A 23,494-nucleotide genomic window follows, 5' to 3' on the forward strand; every position below is an offset into this window, starting at 1 on the left:
TTTCAATCATTATTACCCATATTAATAGAATTAATAAATAATAAATAAAAAATTTCTCACAAAATGCATCTTGTACTGGGAATACACGGAGAGGAAACCCTGCTTTGTTACGTATGAACACAGAGATTTAAATCAATGCAACCTTAACTAGGGAGCTGCTATGATACTTTCAGAATTAAATGCCTCCCAGTAATGCTGGATCAGTGGGTAGCGTGAAATCTGACTCTGTATTTGGCAAGTACCTATTGTAGCAGAGAAGATAACAATCCCCAAGACATTCATTTCATTGCTGGTCCCAGGCAGGGTCCGGTAGGTCATTTCCGGAGACGGGGTGATCTCAAGAAGCACAGGCCTTTGGATTTCAGGATTTTCATCGTCAGGTGCAAAGTAAATGAAGCTGAGAGATTTCCCTGGGATCTTTGGAAAGCCTGAAGATTTCACCACTGGGATGAGAACTGTTCGATACTGCAACAATTAAATGAAATTAAAAGCTAATGGCCTACTAGCAAAGGACTGGCTTGTGCTCACGCCCATTGACTGGGGCCAGTTCAAGCCCAAAATCTGCAAGGGGGAAGCTTGTTCTGCAAGAGGGAGAGTGATATCAAGATCAGCTGGTACTACCACTGAAAATAAGAGACCAGCTGTGACCTAAACAAGAAACCAGACTGGGAAGTGTGTTTGTTCCCTTCAGATCACAGCCCAAGCATCCCTGGATGCAGTGTACAGGATGCACGTGAAGGTACACGCACGGCTCACTTACCTGCATGATAGACAGGGTAACATACGTTCTGTTTTGGCTGGGACAGTCCATTTTAAGCCCTGTCCCTGGTGTCCCAATTTTATTTTATTTTTTGGCAAAACTGGGCATTTGTCCCATTTGCTCTCGCCAACTGATCGTCAGCGAAAGCAAATGGGGACAAATGCCCAGTTTTGAAAAAAAAAAAAAAAAAAAAATGGAGCATGCCCCCTAGTGGGGCATGGAGGAACGTTTGGGGGGAGTGAGCGGCAGTGCCAGCCTCACCCAGAGGGGCCCAGGCCAGCCCTATGTGTGGGGGGCATCCCCTAAAGCTCAAGNAAAAAAAAAAAAAAATGGAGCATGCCCCCTAGTGGGGCATGGAGGAACGTTTGGGGGGAGTGAGCGGCAGTGCCAGCCTCACCCAGAGGGGCCCAGGCCAGCCCTATGTGTGGGGGGCATCCCCTAAAGCTCAAGCCAGCTCTGCACGGGGAGGGGGCGCTCAGATGAGCAGCTCAGGCTGTGCTGACAACTGCCCCCAGCTAGGAGGGGTTGGCCTTGCTTTGCAATCACCAGTCCTGCCTTTCCTGTGTCTCCCTCGCATTTCTCTCTTGCCTTTTTGCTTCACTCGCTTTTTTCCTTTCCTCTCTCATTGACCTTGTGATCTTTTCCCCTGACTTTTTCAGTCTATTTCTTGCTCTATCCCACTTTTCTTGGTTGTGGAACAGTTGTTCTCTTTTCCTTCTCTCTTCCTCTTCAGGTTTTTCCCCCTCTCGTGTTCCACATTCCAATGGCCCTGGGCTCTCCCCACCTTCACCGTCTCTCACATGCGTTCTTCTGCCTCATACCCCCAAAACCAGGCTCTTCCCTCCACCCCCCGATTACTGCCTCCCTGGGAAGATCCAGCAAACACAAACCACAGGGGCACATTCGCCTGGAATAGGCTGGTACCTGATGCTGGCTCCCTCAACCCAATCCACATGGTCCTTGTTACACAGCCTCCACCCTGCAAAATCCACACGTTCCATTCTGCCTTCCCTCCCCTCCCAGATTCTCTCCCCTCGCCCTCCCCACCACACATGCAGCCTCCTTCCCCTAGGCCTCCCCCTGCACCCACAGAGCGGCTCATTCTCCCTCCCCCCTCCAGTCCCCATCCATTCTCCCTCTCAGGCCTTCTCACCCTTCTCCCCAGGCTCTCTTCCCCACATCCTGGCTCTCCACGCTCCACCCCACAGGCCAGCTCCTCCTCCCAGCCTCCTGCCCCTCTACCTCCTGGTGATTCCCCACCCCAACATGCCCCTCAGGGTGGGGCTGGCGAGTCTGGACAGGAGGCGGAAGCTCTGCTGTTCGCCCTTTCCCTGCAGGCTCTGCCGTCTGGTACCAATAGGAGCTCTGGCCAGAGCAGCATTAATGGCCCGATTTCCAAAGGAGCTGAGCCCCGGGGTCTTTGGGAAATCTGGCCCTAGGCTCGTTCTAGTGGGGGGCAGAAGAGCCTTTTCATTTTTAACTCCCCAGGTGTACGGAGGCTGAGTCTGGGGAGGACACAACATATCACCAGCGAGGGACCCCCTCCCCTCAACCGTGCGGCCTCCCAGCCAGGAGGGCTCTAAGCCTGGCCAGGGCACATGTGCAGCCCCAGCACACGTGAGTTGAAGCTTCCAACCATGCGCCACGAAACGGGATCCACCCTTGTGACGAGCCACAGTCACTGTGGGTGAGTATGGAGGGGGGGGGGTGCTTCTTCCGGGGCAGGCTCCTACAGCGAAAGGTGCTAATCACTGATATTGAGAGAGCCATCCAAGCCCACCAGGCTGCCCATGTGACCCGTCCCCATGGGGCTGTTCTCGTTCTCAGGAGCTGAGAGGTGACTTAGGAGCTCAGGATCAAGGGAACTCACCTGCTGGAATGAAGCCTCAATCAGGTTAGAAGGAAACATATTTCTGTAAGAAATGAATGAGACAGGAATGAATCAGCCTCATGAGCTTGAAAAGAAAGTGGAGAGCCTCTTTGCAGGATTAACATGCAGAGAATTAAGGCGAGTAAAGTACATGATGGCTCATGCTCATTCAGTTTGACTGATTCTACTGCCCCCTTTCCAAGTTTAAATCAGGAGTGGAAATGGGATTTAAAAATCAAGTGATAACACGGCTGCTGAGCCAATTATGTAAACCCAGAGGCTAATGTTGTATTTCTGAGAACCCGTTTGCCATCCACCATAATCTCTTCACCGCCAAGAGGACAGCCATACAGTCCCTGAAATCTAACCACCAGATAGTGATTGAACCCGCAAAAGGGCCGCCACTGTAGTCCTCAACTGTGGTGATTATGTTAACGAGGCCAACTGACAACTCTCTGACACCAACTACTAGAAAGAACTCAAAAGAGAGCCTACACCACAATTCACCCAGGAATTTAAGGACATCATCAAATTCTTCCCCAAACAACTCCAAGAGAACCTCTACAAACTCATCCCCATGAACGCACCCTAGGGACCTTCACACCTCAAGCCACTCCCCACACAAAGGGCCAGCTTCCTCCAGGACACAACTGATTTCCTCCAGAAACTCCACAACATTAACAGCCTGCCTCAGAACACCATCCTTGCCACCACCGATGTCACTTCCCTGTACACCAACATCCCTCACAATGACAGCATTGCTGCCTGCCTCAAATATCTACATGACAATGGACGTCCCTCAGAGATCCACCCCAAACACATCACCAAACTCATCCAATTCATCCTCACCCAATTTTACATTCAACAACCAACACTTTGTCCAAACCATGGGAGCAGCTCTGGGTACTAAGATGGCTCCCCAATATGCCAACCTCTTCATGGCCCACCTTGAAGAAGAATTTCTGGACAAATACACCACAAAAAAATGGTATACCTGAGATACATCAATATTTTCATCCTCTGGACAGACGACTTAAACCCCCTCAGAGATTTTCACCACAACTTCAACAACTACCACCCATCCATTAAACTCTCTCTGGGATACTCCCACACTAGCATCAACTTCCTGGACACCACAATCAGCTTCAACAATGGAATCCTACAGACAACTATATACAAGAAACCCACGATCACCACACCTACCTTCACATGTCCAGTAACCACCCCAAACCCACCAAGAAATCTGTTCTTTGCAGCCAGGCACTCTCATACCACAGAATATGCTCTGAGGAGAACGTCTGGGATACATACCTTAACACGCTTGAAACCACCTTCACCAAACAAGGGCATTCCACCAGAGAAGTAGATTGCATCATGGAATGTGCCACCCAAATGCCTTGAGCGAACCTGCTTCAATACAGAAATAAAACCCCTTCTGACCCCACTGTCTGACCCCTAGTTGTCCCCTTCTGACCCCTAGTTGTCACCTACCACCCCAGTCTGGAACCCATATAGGGTATCATCAAACAACTACAACCCATATTTGATGGGGACCCCATCCTGAGAGAAAATTTTCCTGAACCCCCACTTCTGACCTGCAAACACCCTGCAAGGTCCCCACCAACTCAAAGCAGCACCAGACCCTGCCAGAACAACAGATGCAAAACCTGCAGACATCTCTCCACTGCTACAATGATCAACACCCCCCACAACACAGCTTTCAAGATCTATGGATCCTACACATGCCTATCACAACATGGAGTGTACCTCATCCAGTGCACTAAAAATGCCCCGAAAACAACTGTGTGGGTGAAACCAGACAATCACTACACTCTCGAATGAACTCACACAGGAAAATGATAAAAGACAAAAACACCCCCCTCCCCTGGGGGTGAACACTTTTCACAAAGTGATCACTCTGTGTCTGACCTATCAATCCTCATCTTCAAAGGAAACCTGCACAACACTTTCAAAAGGCGAGCCTGGGAGCTTAAATTCATTACTCTGCTAGACACTAAAAATCACGGACTGACAAGAGACACTGGATTTAGGCCCTGTCTGGCAAGTTTGTGTGCAGTAAAGAAGCTTTGAGCGCTGTAACTCCCGAGGTTACACACTGCCCAGCCACTTATGTCTACAATACAGGGGGGAGTCGATTTAAGATACGCAAATTCAGCTACGCGAATAGCGTAGCTGAATTCGACGTATCGCAGCCGATTTACCCCGCTGTAGGGACGGTGGCAAAATCGACCTCTGCGGCTTCCCATCGACGGCGCTTACTCCCACCTCTGCTGGTGGAGTAAGAGCATCGATTCGGGGATTGATTGTCGCGTCCCAACGGGACGCGATAAATCGATCCCCGAGAGGTCGATTTCTACCCGCCGATTCAGGCGGGTAGTGTAGACCTAGTGGAAACTGCGCAGATGCAGCGCTCTAAAAAACCCACCCCGACGAGAGATGTAGAGCTTTCTGCGCCGGGGCTACTGCGCTGGAGTGCCAGTGTAGACACCGTGGTGATTACAGCGCTGCCATTGGCCTCCGGGACGTGTCCCACAATGCCTGTTCTCGCCTCTCTGGCCATCGGTTTGAACTCTACTGCCCTGCCCTCAAGTGACCAACCGGCAGCCCCACCCCGTACATTCCTTAGCAAATTTGAAAGTCCCCTTCCTGTTTGCTAGGTGATGCATGCAGTGGTCTCAGCCTATCTTTCCAAGTGGCCATGCCTGTTCCATGCACCAGGCGATCCCCCGCTTGGAGCAATGCCGAGCTGCTGGACCTCATCGGCATTTGGGGAGAGGAGGCTGTCCAGACCCCACTGTGCTCCAGCCATAGGAATTATGATACCTCCGGACAGATTTGACGATGCATGACAGAAAGGGGCCATGACCGGGACACACTGCAGTGCAGGGTCAAAGTGAAGCAGCTGCAAAACACCTGCCACAAGGCGTGGGAGACACACCTCCGGTGCTGCGCCCATGACCTGCCACTTCTACAAAGAACTGGACGCGATACTCAGCAGCGACCCCACTTCCACTGCAAAGGCCCCTGTGGATACTTCAGTGGCTCATGTGCCAGTCGAGAGTGGACCGAGCCAGGAGGAGGAAATCTTGCCTGAGGATGTGGAGGGGGAGGGGGGACCAAGAGGCAGAGGATGACTCGGAGGTCAGAGATGCATGCAGCCAGGAGCTCTTTTCTACCCTGGAGGAGGCTAGCCAGTCACAGCTGTCGGATGTTGGCGAAGTGCAAACAGGAGAGGAGGCCCCTGGTAAGTGGCTTTGATTTGGGGAATCGCTGAAGCGAGTTGTTGGGGGCAGGAGGGTTGCAAAAAGCAGGCTTGTGTCTGTATGATGCAGGTACCACCATATGTCTAGTCTGAGCAGCGGAACAGGGTGTTGATTGACTCCATCACGTCACAGGAATCTGCCTCAGCCATTCCAGGAAACTCTCGTGGAGATACTGGGCAATCCGCTGCCGCAGGTTCCTTGGGAGAGCTGCTTTGTTTCTTGCACCATTAAGGGTAACTTTCCCGCCCCACTGTGCCGTCACGGGGCGGGGGGGAGGGGCAGGGGTGAAAGTGGACTGGTACGGGCCGGTACAGCATACCAGTAAGAAGCCAGTACCGGCCTGTATGCAGCCGACATTCAAGCGCTGCCACAGTGGCACTTTAATGTCATTGCCCCTTCCCTCCCCCGCCCCCGTGGGCCACAGACAGGGGGGGGCAAAAGGAACAGCTGCCCCAGGGCCAGCGATTTCAAAGGACCTGGGGCTCCCGGCCACCGCTGCTGCAGCCCCAGGCCCTTTGAAATCACCGCTGGAGCCCTGTATCAGTAAGAATTTAATACTACTTTCACCCCGGCAAGGAGGACCATTGCTGCACACAGGCGAGCTGCATAAGGGCCAGGGCAGAAGCCGCAAGCTTGGAGAAGACCCTCCCTTGATTCCCTGCTCACCCTCAGCAGCGAGATATCTTCCATAATGATCACATCCTGTGGGAAGTGTGGGGACAGGAATGATTATCAGGCCCCCCCACAGTGCTGGCTCTCCCCAAGAGCCATGTGCCCAGTGTACAGCGGGGTCCGGGAACAGTGATTTACCCTGCCCTTGCGGCTACTCACCATTTTGGGGGTCTTGTGGCTCACGTGTGCTTGCCTGGGGTCAGCCACTTAGTGACAGGTGTGAGAGTACTGGCTGTGTATTAAATCACTCAATCAGTGTTCTCTGTGTTGCAAACAATACTGCTTCTGTAAAATGTTGCGTTTAAACTTCACAGAGATGACCTTGGGAGCCCAGCCTCCCTCTTTGTTATCGGCAGCTTAACGACTGCGCAGAATTAGAAAGTGGCCACGAAGAACTAAGGAGGACTTTCTGAGTGATGTTATGAGGCACCCAGCCACCAAGAAACAGGTATTGAAGGAGTGGTGGGACAGCGAGAAGAGGGACCGAAAGGAGAATGCGGCATATCAGAATGAAGCCACGGAGCGGCTCTTAAACATTATGGAGCGCCAAACGGACACGCTTCAGGTGCTACTAGCACTGCAAACCGAGCAGCTCCGTGCCTGCCCTCCCCTGCAGCCGCTGTCGCAAAACTCTTTCCCATGCGCCCCTCCCCCCCCACACACACACACACCCCCAACACACCCTTATCAACCTTCTGGTTCCAGTCTGTACCCGCGGCATTCCACTCCTCCCCCCTCACAGTCCAGCCCTGCGGACTCCCACTATCCATTGCACTCAACACCCATCCCTCTGCAATTTGGCCCTCTGAAGTACAGTACCTGCTGCATTGTACTCCAAAGAAGAAGGCTGGATATGATCCCTGGACATACACAAATCTTAAGCCATTCTAGGACCCCACCTCCTCCTGGGACCTTCCATTCCCCCATCCCTCTCAGTGCTGATGTGTTTTTTTTGTTTGACTCTCTCCTCCAGTTGTTGTTTTTTAATAAAAGAATTATGTTGGTTTGAAAGCAATCTTTATTCGATTAATTGAAAGCAAACAGAACCCCGCAAAGCAACAGACAATTATGTTAAACCTTCATATTGCATTGTCTGCACCAATCACAATCACCTCCTAGCATTACAAGCACTGCAATCCTGAGCATAGCAACAAATATTAGTGGCTGTCAGCTTCAAATTGCTGCCTCAAGGCATCCCTGATCCTTATGGCCCCGCGCTGTGCCCCTCTAATAGCCCTGGTCTCTGACTGTGCAAACTCAGCGTCCCAGGCACTGAGCCTCAGCGGTCCAGCCCTGAGTGAAGCTTTCACCCTTCCCTTCACAAATATTATGGAGCGTACAACATGCGGCTATAAGCATTGGAATATTGTCATCGGCCAGATCTGGCCTCCCATAGAGGCAGTGCCAACGGGCCTTTAAACGGCCAAAAGCACACAACAGTCATTCTGCACTTGCTCAGCCTGTTGTTGAACCACTCCTTGCTGCTGTCAAGTTGCCCCATGTATGGCTTCATGAGCTATGGCATTAAGGGGTAGACGGGGTCTCCCAGGATCCCAATGGGCATTTCGACTTCCCCTACAGTGATCTCCTGGTCTGGGAAGAAAGTCCCTGTTTGCAGATTCTTGAACAGGCCAGTGTTCCGAAAGATGCGTGCGTCATGCACCTTTCCGGGCCAGCCTGTGTTAATGTCTGTGACATGCCCCCGGTGATCTACAATCACCTGGAGAACCATTGAGAAATACCCCTTCCGATTAATGTACTCGGTGGCTAGGTGGTCTGGTACCAGAATTGGAATATGCGTGCCATCGATGGCCCCTCCACAGTTAGGGAAGCCCATTTGTGCAAAGCCAGCCACAATGTCACGCACGTTGCCCAGAGTCACAGTCTTTCGGAACAGGATGCGATTAATGGCCCTGCACTCTTCCATCAACACGAGTCCAATGGTCGACTTTCCCACTCCAAATCGGTTAGCGACCGATCGGTAGCAGTCTGGAGTAGCCAGCTTCCACAGTGCAATCGCCACACACTTCTCCAGTGACAGGGCAGCTCTCATTCTCATGCCCTTGCGCAACAGGGCTGGGGCAAGCTCATCACACAGTCCCATGAATGTGGGTTTCCTCATCCAAAAGTTCTGCAGCCAGTGCTCGTCATCCCAGACGTGCATGACAATGTGCGCCCATCACTCAGTGCTTGTTTCCCGAGCCCAAAAGTGGCGTTCCACTGTGATCAGCACCTCCGTGAATGCCACAAGCCATCTCATGTCGTAGCTACCACGTGTAGCGAGATCAATGTCGAACTCCTCTTGCCTTTGTAGTTTAAGGAATAAATCCACTGCCACTCCTGATGTGTTAGTGAGAGTGAGCAGCATATTGGTCAACAGTGCGGGATGCATTCCTGCAAACTGAAGAGGTAGAGTGCACAGTACACAAACCGTTGAAAGATGGCGCCAAATGCAGACAGAAGCACAGGGACTGCTGGGATGGGAAACAATGCATCATTGGGCACTGGGACAGGATGCCCCGTGACCCCCTCCATCTTTCCACACCTTTTAGTGGCAGAAGAGGAAGCGATGCTCTGTGGGAGAGCTGCCCAGAGTGCACCACTCTGAATACCGCTGCAAGTGTGAACACGCTATTGTGCGGGCAGCTGACAGTGTGAACACACAACAGCGGTTTCCCTTTGGTGCTCTCTGAGTGGCGCTGTTACTCCAGGCGCTTTAATTCTGCCAGTGTAGACATACCCTTATTGTTTATTACAACAATCTGTAACCCAGGAACCCCCTCTTTTTGTCCTCTGACTGCAGAAGTGTTAATGGGCCACTCTACCTTGCATGGTCCCTTCCAATATGTGTTAACTGCTTGTGCTAAACAAGCTGTTCCCCCTTGCATTTTCCTGTAAGTGAGTTCCTTTCCCAGACCAGAAGAAGAGTTCTGTGTGTCTCAAAAGCTTGTCTCTCTCTCACCACCAGAAGTTGATTCAATAAAAGATATTCCCTCACCCACCAAGTCTCTCTAATATCCTGGGCTACAACTACATGGCATACAAACTATTTCTCTACGTTTCAGAATTAATTGAGCGCTTAATAACCTGCTCCTTTCATGTCACTGGCTGGACTCTGTAATTGTTCACTCCTGCCTGGCTGCCAGAGACAAGCCACTCAGAGCCCTTGCTAGAGGCCTGCAGCCGGCTGGGTAAAGGGGGAGAGTGGAAGGAAGATGGTGGCCAGGGTGCCCAAGACCCAGTGTGGCCACTGGGGTATCTCTCAGGAGAGGGAAGGCAGCTGACTCAGTGCATGCATGTGTGGGAGATGATGAGTTGATGGGGGGTGTTGTGGGGGAAGGGAAGAATGAACTGACTTTGTTGGGGCTCACTCCTGCTGCATTTGTCGCAGGGCCCCCTTCCCGTGGGGAGAAAGCAGAAGGCTGGAGCTGAGGGAGTGACTTCTCGGTGGCATCTGGCCCCTCACTTCACTGACCATAGACACCTGGGGTGGGATCCACGAAAGGCTGTAGGCTTTGCAATACCGAGTGTCACTGCACCTAACTTTTGGGCACCTAGAAAATCACAGGCACAACACTGGGCTCCACAAAGCCTGGGTTAGGTGCCTCAGTTCCTACATGATGAATGGGAGGGAGGTGACCCAGAGTCCCAGGGTCTGGGCAATGCCCCAGCCTGGAGCCAGTCTCTTAGACCCACACATCTCTACAGGGGGAGCAGGTGGTGCTTGCAGCGCTCACCTGGGATGTGGGAGGTCCAGGTTCAGCTCCCCCCCCCCCTCTCTGTCAGAGGGGAACCAGGATCCAGAGGTGGATTACAGATGTGTAGGGCCGTGGGCCAGAGCAAGAGGGGGCCCCTCCTCCCCGTGCTACTGCTGGGGAAATGGGGTCAGGGCGCGGGAGCTTTCCCTGCTCCCTGGCAGGAGCAGGTCAGGGCACAGGGGTGCCCATTTTTCCAGAGCCCCGCACTTGGCTGGGGCCTGTTGGCCAATCCACCACTGCCAGGATCTGAACAGGGGTCTCCCCCATCCCGGCTGGGTGCCCAGCCACTGGACTAGAGTGCATCTCTTGCTTTCCCTCTACCTTCCCCCCCAATAACTAAGTGTTTATCCACAGTGGAATAGCCATGGGGCCAGAGAGACTGGAAATGACTCTGTGGCCTGGTGGTTTGGGCCCCAAGGTGGAAGATCCTGGGGGGTCCAGTCCCTTCCTCCAGTCACTCTTTCGTGATTGATCCACAGTGGAACAGCTTCAGGGACTCCACCTCACAACATCCCCAACTCACTGGATAGCACACTCTTCTGAGAGGTGGGAGGGCCCTCTTCAAATCCTTTCACTCCCCTGGCAGAGAGGGGGATTGAACCTGGGGTTGCCACACCCCAAGAGAGTGTGCTAACCACTGGGCTAAAGGTTATAAGGTGGGTCAGTACCACTGCCACCACCTCTTCCTCCAGCCAGATTTTGAATGGGACCAGATCCAGTAGACCTGCTCAGAGACCACATACAGATCGGGCTCTACACACAACTTAGGGAGCCGAATGCCTGTCTCCCCCATTCATGACTTGTTCTGGGGCTTAGGGCAGGAGACAGGCATCCGGACGCCTAGAGAGAGGCAGCAGCATGCACGCCCCACAGACTAAAATGTGGGTGTCTACTGGCTAGGGAACTTTTACCGCAGAAACTGAGGTGCTGAGGGAGTTTAGGTGCCTACAGGGTTAAGCAGCCGCTGAGCAGGAGTTCTGTGGGTGGTTATGGTGCTGCACAGAGGGGTTTAGGCACCTCAGTTGCTGCATGGATTGCAGTCAGAGTCAGCTGTCGTGTGAACAAGTGCACTCTGGGGAAGTTGTACCCACTTACTCCAGGGCTGAATTTGGCCCATTTCTTCTTAAATGTTCTTTGAGACGTTAATCTTGTTAAAAGCTCATGTGAACTCATTTATGGTGTGACGAACTTGGCTGTAAACAAGAAAACAGGACCTGTCTTTATAAAATCAGGGCTAGTCCAGAAAGCTGCTGGAGAGTACCTGATTAAATCCAGTAAGGCATCTGCAGAACTCAACACCACTTTGCCCACGGTATATTCCTCCTTTTGGGCAGCAGCACCTGGATGAATGTTGATCACAAGCACAATCCCAACAGTCACAGCCATGAATGTCGTCCAAAGGTAATAGGTGAGTGTGATCAACCCCATCTTCCCACAGGCCTTGGAGTCCATGGTGGCCAGGCCAGACATCAGGCTGAAAGAGAAAAGAACACGTTCAGCGAACTCTCACAACTGAACTGCACAAGACATGTCTCTGCCAGAGACCGCCCGAGTCACCAGCTCCACATGGTGCTTGCCCCAGCAGAGCCCACACTGGCCATGAGCTCTGCAGGGCGCTTGCCACCTGCCAAGGTCCTGAACTCCAATCCACTTAAGCTCATTGAACTCAACCATCTGCTCAGTGCACAGGGCTGGACAAGGTGTTAGCTTCCGTTATGCTGAAACCAGCATCGTGTCAGCCATTATATCAATCACGGGGAGGCTTCCCCTGGGATTCCATGTCCAACGCTGGCCACGCCATTTGAAATGGGCAACAAAAACTGTTAGAGTCCTGGAGAGACTTTATACGAGGCCTCAGAGACAAGAGAAATAAGGAGTGACATGACAGAGGATTAGATAAAGTAATCCAGGAGTTCCTATTTACCTGCTCAGATTCTCCAGCCTGTGTTATGCAGGAAGTCAGACTAGATGATCATAATGGTCTATGACTCATAAAGGAGACAGTCAGTGTAATTGAAAGGCAACAAATTTTAAGTGGATTTTAAAAATCCTATAGAACTAATTGGCACAAGATATCACTGATGCCAAGAATTCAGTAGGATTAAAAAGAAGGGATTAGACATTTAATGAATCATAGGCGCCGACTCTGTGGGTGCTCTGGGGCTGGAGCACTCACAGAAACACTCACTAGCAGCCCCCCCCATCAGCTCCTCCCTCTCCCCGCAGCACCTCCTGCCTGCCAGCAGGCCCCATCCATCAGCTGCTCCCCGTCTCTCCCAGCGCCTCCCATCTGCTGCGATCAGCTGTTCAGCAGTGTGCAGAGGCACTGGGGAGGAGAGGGAGGAGCGAGGGTGGGGTGTTTCGGGGGCGGGGGCAGAGCGGGGGTGGGAAGAGGTGGGGTGGGGGTGTGGTGGGGGCAGGAAGAGGCAGGGCAGTGGTGGAGTTGGGGCGGGAAGAGGTGGGGTGGGAGTGGGGGATTGGGGTTGAGTGGGGGGTGGGGCTTGGGGTGGAGCACCCCCCAGGAACACAGAAAGACGGCGCCTCTGTAATGAATAATAAGAACACCCACACTTACATGAGATAGGACAGAGAATTTATAAGAAAGTGAGCCTGTCTGCTTCAGGGCATAATCCAAACTTCCCCCAAAGGCAGGTTATTCCATAAATGTCACTTGTCCAGGTTTTTGTAATAGTTGGGCCTACACATTTACCCTAATTGGGAACTCAGTTGTGATTGGAACTTCCTAGAATGTCACAATAATGGGTAACAATAAATGTTAATGGAAAAAGGTGGGAAAGGGAGTCCAAACGCAAAGGCCAACTGCTAGAATCCACGGACTGTGTTAAAATCCTGCCTGGTAAAGAAGAGACGTGTGGGGCCAGAAAGCAATGGACCAAAATTGGTGTGTCAGAAATTAGGCCTAATTGGTGCCCATCTATAAAAAGGGAAATAAAAACAACCCAGGAAACTACAGACCAGTTAGTTTAACTTCTGTGCCAGGGAAGATAATGGAGCAAGTAATTAAGGAAATCATCTGCAAACACTTGGAAGGTGGTAAGGTGATAGGGAACAGCCAGCATGGATTTGTGAAGAACAAATCATGTCAAACCAATCTGATAGCTTTCTTTGATAGGATAACGAGCCTTGTGGATAAGCGTGAAGCTGTGGATGTGGTATACCTAGACTTTAGTAAGGCATTTGATACAGTCTCGAATGATATTCTTATCAATAAACTAGGCAAATACAATTTAGATGGGGCTACTATAAGGTGGGTGCATAACTGGCTGCATAACCGTACTCAGAGAGTTGTTATTAATGGTTCCCAATCCTGCTGGAAAGGCATAACGAGTGGGGTACTGCAGGGGTCTGTTTTGGGACCGGCTCTGTTCAATATCTTCATCAACGACTTAGATATTGGCATAGAAAGTACGCTTATTAAGTTTACGGATTATACCAAACTGGGAGGGATTGCAACTGCTTTGGAGGACAGGGTCATAATTCAAAATGATCTGGACAAATTGGAGAAATGGTCTGAGTTAAACAGGATGAAGTTTAACAAAGACAAATGCAAAGTGCTCCACTTAGGAAGAAAAAATCAGTTTCACACATACAGAATGGGAAGAGACTTTCTAGGAAGGAGTACGGCAGAAAGGGATCTAGGGGTTATAGTGGACCACAAACTAAATATGAGTCAACAGTGTGATGCTGTTGCAAAAAAAGCAAACATGATTCTGGGATGTATTAACAGGTGTGTAGTGAGCAAGACACGAGAAGTCATTCTTCCGCTCTACTCTGCTCTGGTTAGGACTCAGCTGGAGTATTGTGTCCAGTTCTGGGCACCGCATTTTAAAAAAGATGTGGAGAAATTGGAAAGGGTCCAGAGAAGAGCAACAAGAATGATTAAAGGTCTTGAGAACATGACCTATGAAGGAAGGCTGAAAGAATTGGGTTTGTTTAGTTTGGAAAAGAGAAGACTGAGAGGGGACATGATAGCAGTTTTCAGGTATCTAAAAGGGTGTCATAAGGAGGAGGGAGAAAACTTGTTCAGCTTAGCCTCTAACCAGAAGCAATGGGTTTAAACTGCAGCAAGGGAGGTCTAGGTTGGACATTAGGAAAAAGTTCCTAACTGTCAGGGTGGTGAAACACTGGAATAAATTGCCTAGGGAGGTTGTGGAATCTCCATCTCTGGAGATATTTACGAGTAGGTTAGATAAATGTCTATCAGGGATGGTCTAGACAGTATTGGGTCCTACCATGTGGGCAGGGGACTGGACTCGATGACCTCTCGCGGTCCCTTCCAGTCCTAGAATCTATGAATCTATGAATACAAACTATAAGATTGTAAGCACACACTATCGGGAGGAGTCGGGGGGGGGGGGAAGTAGTGGGTTGTTTTGTAATACTTGTCTTGCTTTATCTTACTTTTCTATTATTTCAATTATACTTGTCTGAATGAAATAAAACTCAAAGTCTCAATGTGTGCTCCACCAATCTCATTTCCTATAATAAATTTACATAGCTGCCTGAGTAAAGAAACACTTATTAGTGACTGGTACAATTTACACTCTAAGTTAATCAAAGGCTACCGCAGAGACCGAGAGCAACATCATCAAAAGCAGAAGCAGTATTGCTGACTCGCATAATATTTGCTGCCTTTCTTACAGATCCAGCTGCTGGAATCATGTCATTACCTGATAATCTCAGTTTTCATTATAAAAGAAAAGTACATTTCTAGCCCTTGTTTAGAGAAAAGCTAAAAAATGTGAATTTATTAAATCCAAAACCGGAAGACAAATAAAATTAATTAATTAGTGACTTGGATGTTTGGAGTTGAAGACATTACACGAGTCACTGTGGCAATTTTGAATTTTTTTCCCAGAGTCTGGGAAGTTTCACCCTAAAGAGTGAAAATTTCAGAAAGATAGGAGCAACTGAAAATAGGGGGTAAGAAGGGAAACTTGCTTTGGGTATGGCATTTACTGTTCCTGCTATATTGCAAAGAACTTTAAAAAGTCGGCCTTTAAACAGAAAGGTCTTCTTTACCTGAACTTTAGCAGAGCTGGCACGCACAGTAATTATTTCTGTAATCTTGGCCCTGCTCCTGCAAACACTCAGGCCTGGTCTATGACACAGATTACGTTGACCTAACTATGTATGTGTCTACACTAAAATTTCATTCCCGCCAACGTAACTGCCCTGCTATGCTGACTTAATAACTCCACCTCCACGAGAGGCGAAGAGTCCATGTCAAAGTAGTCAGGTCAACTCAGTGTCAGTGTAGACAGTGCGTTGCTGATATGGACTGTTACTGGCTTTCAGAAGCCATCCCACAATGCCCCACTCTGACAGTATAATTGGGACAAGCGCTCCTGGTGAGGACACGCACCACCGATACAAGGAGCGTAGTGTGGACACGCAAAAGTGATTTAATTACTGCAGCGGCTGCATGCTGAGGTAACATAGGTTGACATAATTTTGCAATGTAGACGTGCCCTCAGGCATTTCAGTAATTGTACAAACTTACTGGGACTATTCATCTGCATAAGTTTTTGCAAGATCAGACCCTTAGATAAATATCCACCTTGTATGGTCACTGTGGATGGCTGTGTGCATATATGACAAAAGGCATATATGAAACTCATTTAGATGAACAGTACTAACTGGAACCAAAGATTAGAGAGACTCCTCCAAGGCAGTAGTATATCTTACATATACAGGGGTTTTCAATTCAAGTAAAAAGTGAAATCTTACAATGATTACATTTCTATCTGTCATGCTTCATCGATGTATGCAGTGGTGGTGTGACTGTGTTAGTCCCAGGATATTAGAGAGACAGGTAGGTGAGGTAATATCTTTTATTGGACCAACAGCTGTTGGTGAGAAAGACAAGCTGTAGAATTTACGCAGAGCTCTTCTTCAGGTCTGGGAAATCTGCTCAGAGGGTCACAGCTAAATACGAGATGGAACAGATTGTTTAGCATAAGCTGTTAGCAAATATTTCAAGGGACCATTCAAGGTGAAATGGCCCAATAACCCCTCTCCAGTCACCTGGGGTAAAGGAAGGGTGGGGAAGGCTACTTGGGGGAGGGTGGGGATTGGTAGTGGGTTACAGATTGTTGTAATAAGCCATAAATCCAATGTATCTATTCAGTCCATGATTTTTAGGGTCTAACCAAGTTATGAATTTAAGCTCCCTGGCTCGTCTTTTGAAGGTGCTGGGCAGGTTTCCTTTCAGGATGAGGACTGTGTGTGGTAGAGTAGATCACTCATATGTAGAGTGATTGCTTTGTGAAAAGTATTCACCCACAGCTGATATGGTCTTTTATCATCTTCCTGCGTGAGTTCATTTGAAATCATAATGGTTATCTGGTTTCCCACACTGCTGTTATTGGGGCATTCAGTGTACTGGACGAGGTGCACCACACGTGGTGACAGGCCCATGGATCTGGAACGGTGTGTTGGAGTGGGGGTGTTCATCATCATAGCAGTGGAGATATGGCTGCAGGTTTTGCATCTGTTGTTCCAGCAGGGACAGGTGCTGCTTTGAGTTCGTGTGTCCTGGTCTGTGGGGAGCTTACCAGGGAGACCCATCATATCTGCCACAGCACCCTTACTGAAGGAATTACTTAGAAACCATCTTGAAATGACTCTCCACACAAAGGGCCAGCTTCCTTCTGGACACACTAATTTCCTCCACAAACTCTGAAACATTAACCATCTCCCTCTGAACACTATCCTTGCCACCAGGGATGTCACTTCCCCATACACCAACACTCCTCACAATGACAGCATAGCTGCCTGCCTCAAATATCTACAAGACAATGGACAACACACAGCTATTCACCCCAAACACATCGCCAAACTCATCCATTTCATCCTCACCCATAACAATTTTACATTCAACAACAAACACTTTGTCCAAACCATGGGAACAGCCATGGATACTAAGATGCCAGCTTCTTCATGGGCCACATAGAAGAAGAATTTCTAGACAAATGAACCACGAAACCAATGATATATCTGAGATAAGTCAATGATATCCTCTGTACATACAACTTAAACTCCTTTATAGATTTCCACCACAACTTCAACAACCAACACCCTTCCATTAAACTCTCTCTAGAACACTCCCACACTAGCATCAACTTCCTAGATACCACAATGAGCTTCAACAATGGAACCTATAGGCAACAATATACAAGAAACCCACAGATCACCACACTTACCTTCACATGTCCAGTAACCACCCCAAACACACCAAGAAATCTGTTCTCTACGGCCAGGCACTCAGATACCACAGAATTTGCTTCAAGGAGAAAGTCTGAGATACACACCTTAACACACATAAAACTGCCTTCACCAATCCAGGACACTCTGTACGGGGAGATTTCGGCAAACCAGTAAAGTGCCTGATATCACTATTGTTTATTGCCAAAAACAGCCAAGTCAGCAGCCATAAAGTGGCCATGCAGCAGCCTTATCTTAACCAAGGCAGGAGGGGAGGGGGTTTTGGGTGCCACAGAAAGGGCAGCTTGACCCCTCGTCCTTCCTGATAAGAATTGTGTTGAAGTTGCTGATACATGCATTTTAGAAGAGCAGGATGTGCCCTCAGGAATGTTTGTTAGGGCCTCAAGGCTGCAAACTCTGGGGAAAAAACACACCTGGCTAATCAATGATCAGAGGGAACCTCTTGCTTGACCGTTGAAACTGCTTGCTTACCAAGTTTTCTTTAAGTGACATGTCATTGTTTTACTAATGTATAAATAAGGGGGAAAAGTTGGAGGTAGCGGGACTCTTCAGGACTGGACTCGCCCTCTGGATACAGCTTGTGTTCCCTCCCAGCAGACGGGCTGCCGCTGTGCCACTTGAGAGCCACGCTCAGCTTCGGTAATTGAGGGTTGGGGGTGTGTTACTAACCTGTTGCAGACGTGTGTAAGTGCTTGAGACTAGTAAAGTTTAGCTTTAAGTGAAAGCACTCGTGTTGTCCTGTTTGTGCCAGCCGTCTGTTGGTCGGACGGCCGTGTCTCCCCTGATTCATTTCCTGATACCACCTCGCACAGAGTAAAAGTTACAAAGAGCTTTGGGTTGAAAGAACAACTCCAGTAGCAAAGTAGATCACACCATGGAATGGGACACCCAAATACCCCGAAAGAACATGCTTCAATATGGACATAAACCCCCTCTGTCCGCACACTCCAAGTTGCCACCTACCACTCCACACTGGAACCCATATGGGACATCATTAAACAGTTACAACCCATACTTGACAGGGACCATGTCCTGAAAGAAATCTTTCCTGACCCCCTACGTCTGGCCTTCAGACAACCCCTCAACCACTCCAAGGTAATCATCAGAAGCAAACTCCTCACAGATATTGGTCACACACCAATTCAAAGCAGTACCAGACCCTGTCAGAACAACAGATGTAAAACCTGCAAACATCTCTCCACTGCTATGATGATCAACACCCCTCACAACACACCCTTCAAGATCCATGGGTCCTACTCATGCCTATTGAAACCTATGGTGTACCTCATCTAGTGCACTAACTGCCCCACTAACAGCTACGTGGGTGAAACCAGACAATCACTACGCTCTCATGTGAACTCACACAGGAAAATGATAAAAGACAAACACACCCTATCCCCTGTGGGCGAACGCTTTTCACAAAGCCTATCAGTCCTCATCCCCAACGGAAACCTGCACAACACTTTCAAAAGGCGAGCCTGGGAGCTTAAATTCATTACTCTGCTAGACACCAAAAATCACAGACTGAGCAGACACACTGGATTTCTGGTTTATTACAACAATCTGTAACCCGCTAACAATCCCCCCCTCCCACTTCCTTTCCCCCTATGATTGGAGGGGTGTTAATGGGCCACTTCACCTTGAAATATATGTTAACTACTTATGCTAAACAATCTGTTCCACCTTGTATTTAGCAGTGACACTCTGCCCTGGCCTACACTGGGGGGGGGACGGTCGACCTAAGATACGCAAACATAGCTGAAGTCGGCGTATCTTAGGTCGACTTACCTGGCCGTGAGGACGGTGACGAGTCGACCGCTGCCGCTCCCCCATCGACTCCGTTTCCACCTCTCGCGAGCTGGAGTTCTGGAGTTGACGGGGAGCGCGTTCGGGGATCGATTTATCCGTGTCTAGATCGATTTACCAGATCTGGCGGGTAGTGAAGACCTGCCCTCTGAGTGTTTCCTAGACCCGAAGAAGAACTCTGTGTAAGTTTGAAAGCTTGTCTCTCACCAACAGAAGTTGATCCAATAAAAGATATTACCACACCCAGCTTGTCTCTCATGCTTCATTAACACAGCTTATTGCAAATATCTTACTATGTTAAACAATTAACTATCTTGCTCTTGGAAACACACACATTTTCATGTCAGCCTGTGGAATGAGCCAGTGACTAATTTATCTTCAGCTGTAAAGTTCTGATAAAAGGGCAGGATCTAGGGAGAAAGCCCTGAGCAGTGTTCAGCTGAGGAACAGACAGGTGTGACGTTATGGGTGTAATATAATATTTTGTTGAAAGGTGACAGGGCCAGAAAGAGTTAATTAACTCCCAGACTGACCTGACCCATGGCTGAACTGTAAAGACTGGTTAGGAAGATAGGTAAATGAATAAAGCTTTGAAATGCAAGTCTGCATTGTTAGAGGTAGAAGGGGAGATGTTTGCTCAGGTCTTGTAATGTAAGCAAATAAGTCTTGTCTATTGCTATAACTTTAATTCAAAGATCAAAAAAGGAATATTAACATTTGTGATGATACTTGAGTAAAATAGTATTATTGTCTATATGTCTCTTTAAAGGTTGTGGTAACCTGTATCTGAACTGTTTAATGGATAAATTACCCTGTGCTAATTGCCAGGATGATTGGAAGGAGAATTAAGCCTATTGTTTTCTCAGGCCAAGAGGCTGCTGAAAATGTATAAGAACCCTGGGACATGATCCTTCTGCATCTCAGATCTGCTTTGGGTTTCAAGAGGGGGAAACCTTAAGCCACAAGGATTGAGATCCCCAGTCATTGACTGGAGCCACCCTGAATATGGACATTGAACTATAACCTATGGACTATTTCTAAAAGGACTTTTGGCAACCACAAGCTCACCTCTGCTATGTATCTAAACCGCAAAAATTGAATTCAAGTCGGTATGTATATTGATCTTTTAACCAACACTCTCTCTCTTTTCTTTTTTAATAAATTTTAGTTTAGTTAATAAGAATTGGCTATAAGCGTGTATTTTGGGTAAGATCTAAGTTATAATTGGACCTGGGTATGTGGCTGATCCTTTGGGATTGGAAGAACCTTTTCTTTTATATAATGAGATAAGATTTTCAGTAATCAGCATCATATCTAACAGGTGTGTCTGGACGGAGGCCTGAGGTTGGGTACTTTAAGAAAACTGTGTTGTTTGAACTTCTGAGTAACCAGTGAGGTACTCTAAAAGCTGTTCTGTGCTGGTTGGTAAATCTAAGTATTGGGATAACCACCAGCTTTTGGGGTTTGTCTGTCCCGTTTTGTTTGCAGTTCATCCTAATTGAGTAACCTCAGCTGGCTCCCACGGGCAGCACTGTCACAACAGGGATGAAAGGTTAAGCCTGAGGAAGGCAGAAGTTGGGTTTATGTTGGTACTTTTCATTTAGGATTTTGTTGGGGGATTCCAGTGGCGAGCCCGGTGTGTCCTGGCTCTGAGTGAAGGGTGAACATAGAGAGGTTGTGGGGAGAAGGGCTGGTTATAGGTAGGACGAGGCTCAGGGAAGTAGCAAGGGCAGGTCAGAATAGACAGATCTTGCCTGCTCACTATAGGGCTGTGGGCTGTAACCCAGTGGAGCGGAAGGGCCCCAATTCCCCTACAAGCCACTGGCAAGGTTGTGTGTGACTGGAGAAGGGGACAAGGACAACAGGGGGCCTTGAGAGAAGGACGCAGGGACCATGGGGCCCAGAGTTAGGGCCGAAGACCTTTTTGTAAGGCTATTTGGACTTTTATTTGTTAGACTTTTGTGGGACTAAATCATGGCCTGGCTGGAGGGCTGAGTTACAGGAAGGTAGCAGGGCCGGAGCAAATATCGGCAGGGGGACGCTGGCAAGAAGAGAGCCTGCTACGCTATGCCACACCCAGCCATGAGGAAGCGCTCACGCTTGAATGGTGAATCCACTCTTCTACGCCATCCAAAACAGTGGAAACGTTATTTTATAGTGGCAGGACAACTGGAGAAATGTACCGGGGGAAATGCAAATGTGTCAGTTACCTACTTAGCCACAAGCGTATGCAAGAAATTTTATAGACATATACCATTAAACAAGAAAGTCAGACATTTTTAAGGCCAGAAGGGACCATTGTGACAAACAAGTTGGACCTCTTGCATAATACAGGCCACAGAAATTCATCCAGTGACTCCTGCATCCAGCCCACAACTTGTAGTTGAGCTAGAGCATCTCTTCTAGAAAGAGACATCTAGTCTTGAGTTTAAGGCTTCATGTGACGGAGAAATCACCATAACTTGAGGTCAGTGAACTACTTTCACTATTAAATTTGACCTAGAAATAAGGCACACATTTTTATCTAGCTTTAGTTACAAGCTACTGTATCTCTGTAGGATTTTGTCTACACGACTAAGAAGCCCTGTGGTATCAAGTTGTTCCTTAGTGTCAGAGAGTAAACTCTGTTCTGTTGGAGGAAAAGGAGAAGGAAAGAAACCTGCATCTTCTGGATTCCTAGTTTTCCGGTATCAACTTTAAAGTATCACCAGCACTGAGCTGTTGAAACTGTTTTTACATTTCTGCATTTCCTTTTGACATGTTGATGATTCAGTAAGTGACAATTAATTTGGGGATGTTACTACTTGTTTCCCCATCTTCTTAGGACTTATCACTATGAAAAAAAGAATAGGAGCAGTGAGTATTGGAAAGGTGGCAGAGAAGTTGTGGCGGGGCGATGACTCACCAGCGTGGCGCCTCCTGCTGGTCATCCTGGGAATTAGCTCTTCTGACCCAGAGCGCCCTCTTCAGGCCGGTGTCTCGCCTGCTGCTGGCCCCCATGTCCCTCCTGGACCCCAGTGCCCTTTACATCAGGGTTCTGCCCCCGCAGTAACCCACAATCTGGGTCTCCCCATCCAGGGGAAACCCCAACCTCCTATCCCCACCTTGCCTCAGTGGCTACTGCAGTCTCCATCTAGCCCCTGCTCCCTGGGGCAGACGGCAGTCTGTAAACCACTCCTCATCAGCAAGGGGGGGTTGGACCAGCTGCCTCTGCCTATTCCTGGATTGCCCCTCTACAGCCCTAGTACCCTTTTGGGCCCTTAACTCGGCCTGCAGCTTGGAGTTCCCCAGCTCCCTCTGCCCTTCCCCAGCACTGCTCCACCCTAGGTCCCCTCCTCAGCTCCCAGGCAGCCAGGTCCTTCTCTCTCAGGGAACCTAGAGAGAATGGTTTTTTTTAGCTTCTGGCCCTCAGCCCTCTTATAGGGATGGCTGTGGCCTGATTGGGGCAAGGCCCCACCTGTGGCTGCTTCTCCCAATCAGCCTGGCTTTTCCCCCACTGCAGCCCTCTCCAGGGCTGCTTTATCCCCTTCAGGAGGAGCGGGGGGGAAGTACTTTCATTAAGTAAACCTCCTGTTAGAGTTTGTTACAGCATACTTAAAAATGGGCACAAATGTGCTTCTGATAAGTCATGCCTGAATTAATATAAATATATATGTTACAACGTCAATGCACAATCTACTGCTCCTTGGTTAGAGGGTGGGTTCAGGATCTGAGTGTCTCCCTCCATGCGGCTTTGTAAAGAGGATGGCTTGGCTCCTGTAAATACATTTCCTCAGCACAATTTCACAAACATGACTTTTTATTCTTAAAGTAAGAGAGTTGTTCTTACCTCGAAGTAATGAGGGGTAGAATCAGCATTTTTAACATCCTCATAAGGAGCTCTCCAGGAAAAGAAAAGTATTGCTTCTCCTGTGTAAAGAACAAAGATTGATCAGGCAGGAGAATCAGCTGTCAGGATGTAAATAATGGAAATTTACACATTGTTCAAAGATACAAACATTACAGATTCTCATTCTTGCAACAGATCCATAATTCCAACTTTGTATCTTTTATTAAATCTGTTCTGTCCCCGTCATTGTCCAGAAATGATTGCTGA

General features: G+C 48.8%; 1 protein-coding gene across 1 annotated transcript in view; it reads right to left on the reverse strand.

The window, feature by feature from the left end:
• Positions 1 to 23,494, reverse strand: part of LOC117868895 (excitatory amino acid transporter 5-like) — a 73,926-nt gene that overhangs the window by 30,456 nt on the left and 19,976 nt on the right. Inside the window, exons 2-5 of the mRNA XM_034755271.1 lie at positions 23,228 to 23,307; positions 11,606 to 11,818; positions 2,631 to 2,673; positions 243 to 465 (exon numbers count right to left, since the gene is read on the reverse strand). Of these exons, the coding sequence (XP_034611162.1) occupies positions 243 to 465; positions 2,631 to 2,673; positions 11,606 to 11,818; positions 23,228 to 23,307 (559 nt within the window). The remainder of the gene's footprint in view (positions 1 to 242; positions 466 to 2,630; positions 2,674 to 11,605; positions 11,819 to 23,227; positions 23,308 to 23,494) is intronic.

The sequence above is a fragment of the Trachemys scripta genome, chromosome 22 (genome assembly GCF_013100865.1).
Source record: "Trachemys scripta elegans isolate TJP31775 chromosome 22, CAS_Tse_1.0, whole genome shotgun sequence".
In the NCBI taxonomy this organism is placed as follows: Eukaryota; Metazoa; Chordata; order Testudines; family Emydidae; genus Trachemys; species Trachemys scripta.